At 49.8% G+C, this 5,377-nt stretch overlaps 2 protein-coding genes across 2 annotated transcripts; one reads left to right on the forward strand and one right to left on the reverse strand.

The window, feature by feature from the left end:
• Positions 1 to 1,886: 1,886 nt before the first annotated feature.
• STEHIDRAFT_156748 (uncharacterized protein) lies at positions 1,887 to 2,969 on the reverse strand (the record flags this gene model as incomplete). Its single annotated transcript, XM_007304086.1, has 2 exons — positions 1,887 to 1,910; positions 1,962 to 2,969. The coding sequence occupies 2 exons, from the start codon at positions 2,967 to 2,969 to the stop codon at positions 1,887 to 1,889; spliced, it is 1,032 nt and encodes a 343-aa protein (XP_007304148.1).
• A 267-nt stretch (positions 2,970 to 3,236) lies between these two features.
• On the forward strand, positions 3,237 to 5,377 carry STEHIDRAFT_97071 (uncharacterized protein; the record flags this gene model as incomplete). Its single annotated transcript, XM_007304087.1, has 6 exons — positions 3,237 to 3,485; positions 3,548 to 3,712; positions 4,027 to 4,348; positions 4,413 to 4,514; positions 4,573 to 4,945; positions 5,030 to 5,377. The coding sequence occupies 6 exons, from the start codon at positions 3,240 to 3,242 to the stop codon at positions 5,202 to 5,204; spliced, it is 1,383 nt and encodes a 460-aa protein (XP_007304149.1). The 3' UTR covers positions 5,205 to 5,377.

The raw sequence follows: 5,377 nt of genomic DNA on the forward strand, positions 1-5,377 counted from the left end.
GTCGAGAGCGCAACCGACAAAGTGCTGTGAAAGTTGGCCGAGTCTTGCGCGGGAGACTTGTTCTTATACCGTCTGCTTGGGCCAGTGCTTCATGGTTCTGGAGTCGTCAATCTTGAGCCAGCGCAAATTAGCGTGTGGCGCTAGCTTTTGGCTTAGCTTGGGCGCCACACTACGGCTGACTTAATGGTTCTTAGCGTGCATGGTTTGGCTGAGCTACCTTGCGTCTAGCTTAACCTCTCTGTCGCGATCGTCTGCTCTGTATCTGGTTTCTTCTCATCGGCTTAGGTCATATCACCACCTGCGGCCTTGTTACTGGGTACTTCTGTTCTGCATCTTGACTGTCCAGGTCACCGTCACAGCGACGACGGCTTAGAGTATTCCCTGGTCAAGCGTGTCCTTCTGGTCTACAACATAAAGTTTGATTGCTGATGCTGTCTATTATAGCATCATCGTTCTTTACACACTGGTGGCCCACTAGTTGGATTGACCGCCAGTGACATCTTCGACTTAATGGTTTTCAGCGTGCGTTATTTACTAGCTAAGCTAGCTTGTGGCTAGCTTAGGAGTCAGCGCGAATTAGCTTGTGACTTCGCTTGCACGCCACACACGCTAGACTTAGTGACTGACTAGCTTGTGTGGGTTGACTCATGATAGCTTGCACTTGCTTCTGACGATGTGTCCCAACCAATCCTTTATATAATGTGTAAACCGTTGGCTCCCCCCATCGGTGTGCTGGAGAACGTCGGTTGGTATGGCCTGATGGCACTTCCAAGACATTGTGAGTATTTACCTACGGCTTCGGAGTATTCATTGCTGCTCCTGATTATATGTTCCAAGACTTATCCATCCCATCGATTGATACACAATATACATTGGTATGTATGCGTTGACAATGCTCTGGCGCTGGCGGTAAATTTTCGAAGACTTGTCTCGAGAACTTTCCCCTCGAGAGATGATCATTCTGCCCTTTGGTCTCACATTATGTGCATTCAACACTGTAACTTGCTCTACCGGCACGGCAAAGCATCGAACATTAAGTAGTTCACCATCGGTAAGAAGACTTACTTGTACTATAATCCACTCCAAGCTCGAACCTACTTTGCGTGTGTCGACGCTGACATCAGGCCCAGGAACGATACTTATGACGATACAGTAGGCGACCTGAGAACGAAGTACAAACACACACTTTTTGGGGCACAAAAGCAAGGTGAGCCTTTTTTATCTACTCATGATAGTCTTGTTGAGCGGAGACGTACAAACGGTGACCAAGATTGATTCTCTGTACGACCGATGTAAGGAATAAGTGATATACTTAATATAAGGAGGTCCAATTGACGGGTTGTTCAGGGCACTGAGACGTTAGATACACAATAAAACTGGTCGACAGCGTACACGCGAGCGCACGCTAAAATGACCAAGCTACACAAGCTACACACTTATTTCTGTTAGTTAGCGTGCAAGCTAGCTTGGACAATTTAGCTTGTCCAGCCAAAAGGTAACGCAAGCTAGCACTTGGCTGGTACAAGCTAGCATTTCACGCTAAATTGTTAACCGTCGTCAATCTTCACACAAAGGATGCGGGAACAATGAGCCCGGCAGTTGCCGGGCAACTAAAAAATGTAGGACACGGGGTGGCGAGGTGGCGTCGTTGATCATGAACACCTTTATAAGTATCTCAGCAGCATAGGAGATAGATGTCAATAAGCACATCAGAGCTTTACAGACGGATGGGAACCCGAGATGTGGGTGATGGACCACTTGGGCAGAGCCCTGTGTGAGGGCATCAAATCTGCAGTCGAAAACAAAGGGATGTTACAACCGACAGCGAGCTCTGAGCAGCGGAAGGGAATGTACACAATCGACGAGAATGCGGTTGATATTTTCCTTCAAGGAATGCTGGGTGGTGGTTCCTGAACTAACAGATCAGTACAACTGGAGATTCTCAACGTAACTGAACGCACTTTATTCACTGCCTCCGTCACCATCTTCATCAGTTTGGCATAAAATGGCTCAAGACTCATTGGTCCAGATGCTGCACAATTGTCATAATCAGAGCAAGCGGCTCCTTCCCAGCGAGGATGCGCTTGGATCTCGTCGTAGGACAGGATGACTTGAGGATCTGGATGATCCTTCGCCGCTGCTGCTGCGTATTGTAGAAAGTCCCAAACTGAAGGCAAGGCCCAGCTTCCCGAGTCATCATCTCCCAGCATTGTCATGTCAAGCCTCCTGAAGCAACTACAAGGTTTCGAGTCTGTAAACATGTAATAGAATCTGTCCTCCTCATCCACATTTCGTGCGAAGTGATTGATAGCATCATGAGCCGCCTCACCGCACCTACGGTGATACTGTAGAAGGTCATAGAGCTGGACAGGCGTCATGTAATTCATCGCCTCAGCAGACCTATGGGTCATGAATTTAGACTTTAGAGTCTGCTTGGCGGCAGCGGCGGCGACGGATTTGAGGGAAAAGCGAGCCGCGGTGGCGTAGACGGCGATTGGATCGCCTTCGATGAAGCCGTGAAGGAGAGCAGAGGCCGTGCTATCGAATGCAGCGATATCGTATTTACGAGCTGCCTCAAGGATCTCACGGATGAGGTCGTGATTTGGCTTGCCAGATGCCGTTTGACCACCAGGATGTGCGGTGTCAGTAGCATCCAGCTCGTGCTCGCGGCGTGCGGGGTAGCACGCACGAATGAGTGGAATAAGGACACTCGACGGCTCGGTCATTCCAATGACTGGGTTTGTAGGTGTAGACGTGTTGTCGGATGGCGGTTGAGGGAGGGTGAGCATCGTTTGGAAAACCGGGGACGAGAGGGACAGAATAAGCTTGTAGACGCGTAAGTCTACACCATCGCTTGTGCGCAAAATGACATCTGCTGAAGGATCTTCGAAAAGTGCGGGAATTTTGATTTCTGTGGTCGCAGCAGTTTCACCAGTAGCTGGAGCAGAAGTTGCTGACTCGGAGTCCATGTCGATTGAACCTGAGCCGTAGGTGGACGTAAACTTCACGAAGTCCGTGTAAAATCGAGGAGAATCTACTGGTCCACATTAAACCGTTTCCTAGAGTATCATAAATTTAAAGCGCGAGATGAAGAGTCACTGACCTGTCGCGTCCTGGTTCTCCCGTGTGTCACGGTTCTGGACAAGAACTTGAACTCGAGATGCACGCCACAACAACTTCCCAGAAAGGCAAGCCAGTGCTATCCCGATTTCGCAAGCCACGCGTGGCGTTCGGCAGCCATGCTCTACTTTTCTTCTCTACGTCCACCACTTCGTTTCCGGCCGCCTTCATCTTGCTATCGTCCCTTTTCCTTTACCCCCAACACACGGTTCATAAAACCGACAAGATATCTTCGCAATGTTCCGCCACAATCCCAGCTCAGGCCTCAAGCAATTCCATCGTTCAGAGAGCAAGTCGCACGCGTTACACCCATCAAGTCGTTCGCAGACTCAATTAAACGGCCGAAGATCCTCAAACATATAATAGTGCGCCGATTAATCGTCTACATATCATAAAGAATAGAGGCTGAGCATAAAAATATCAATAGACGAGCATTCTTGCATCGGGTGCCGTCTATATTGTAGCGGCAGGACAGACGAACATCGACACTGCTTTCTGGGCCCAATTTCTTCCTTCTTTTAATCCAATATGGTCCATGCGATCACCCACATCGGAGGACATGCATAGAATGCGAGATGGAATTCTTTTGAAGGTGCGTTACTCTGCTTCGAAGACTCGGGCTGTGCGTTCGGAGTATCTCGCAGTCATGGGTAGTGGCCACACGGGCTCGTCATCCTTGTAATTCAACCTGGCGAATGAGATGATGCAGAACTCGCGAAGACGGATGATGAATTTCTTTGGCCACTGCTGGGAGTTGGAGTGTGGCACCTGCGAGCCACAGTTGAATGAGGATCGTCTCGTCTGGAGGAAGCCGGGCTCTTCCCCCATCCTGAGTACCCTGAGCATCAAACATTATGTGTGTCTGTTCAATCTAGATGCTGACATCTCTCCTTGCAAATCTCTCAGAAAATCCAAAACCAAGTCGATAGTCTCGCCGCCTATATGGCCTCCTACCCCGTAATCATTAAACAATTTGTCGTACACTGCTACGCCGCTATCGGCGAGAACTACATCAACTCTTCCGAGGGGCGAAGATTAGCGTGGGGCGTCGGGGCTGCCAGTTTCGGGATCTGGTTGGCGTGGCAGGTGCCGAGGTTCAATCCGTGGTTGATGAGAAACTTCGCGCATAGTCCATTGAGCGGAAGGACGTATACATTGATGACAAGTGTAATCAGCCATCGAGGGTTTTTACATTGGTTCTTCAATATCACGGCGTTGAGCGGTTTTGGTGAGTCTACATGATTGTGGCACAACGTTTGTTGCATATTGATGGGACTTTGAAATGCTCGAAGGTTCTGCCACATCCAATTGGATGAGACGAGAGCAATCACACGCGCCCTCCGGGATGCAAGAAGCGACTACGAGCAATCATTTCTTCGCTTTCCTGGTCACAGGTCTGTTTTTTCATCCACCTTCGTCATCTTATCAGCTAACCTACCTTCGTTCTCGCAGCCGGCCTCTTCTCATCCCTTTGCTCTCACATCTACTCCGCACGGTTCAAATTCTCGCGCATAATATCTCAACTATCTCGTCCCCCGCCCTCAATCACTCCTTCCACGTCCCGCCCCTCTCTCCTTCGTCGTCTCTTCTCATCCTCTCCACCGCCCTCGACGCCACCAGCCTCGGACGCCTCCAAAATCGCAGATGCCCTCCGTCCATCGCTAGGTATCTCAGGAGCTGTATGGAGTTGTGTCATGATCACCGGACTCGCATTCCCGGATGCACAAGTCCGGATGTTCTTTGACGGAGCACCGCCGTTCTCGATCAAGTGGGCTATATATGGAGGTTTGGGCTTTGATATTCTCGGCCTGATTTACGGTTGGAGGTGAGTTCTTTTCTATCCTCGTTTTACCGTGGATTTTTCTTGTCGGTTTGTGCATTTCTGACCTTTGGTCGTGAATGTGCATAGACGCTTTGACCATGTGGCCCATCTCGGCGGCGCGCTCTTCGGTGCGTTGTACTTCAGGTATGGGATAGAGTTTTGGGATTGGTTGAGGGCGGCGTTATGGGATTCGGGGATGGAAGAAGGATTCAGGGAGGCAAGTAAGGATATTGATTGGTCGGATGATGAGTCGAAGAAGTAAGTCGTTGGCAAAAACGAGGAGATACACTTGCGGGAGGGAAGCAGGTGGCGGGCGGTTTGTCGGCCGTGGTGGCAGAGTGGGATGTTTGTGGGCCATGGACTGATCAGGACGATATATTATGCTCAAGCAATCTCTGCTCATTATCTGTCATTCCAGATGTACGTGCCATTCGC

This window comes from Stereum hirsutum (assembly GCF_000264905.1).
Source record: "Stereum hirsutum FP-91666 SS1 unplaced genomic scaffold STEHIscaffold_7, whole genome shotgun sequence".
In the NCBI taxonomy this organism is placed as follows: domain Eukaryota; kingdom Fungi; phylum Basidiomycota; class Agaricomycetes; order Russulales; family Stereaceae; genus Stereum; species Stereum hirsutum.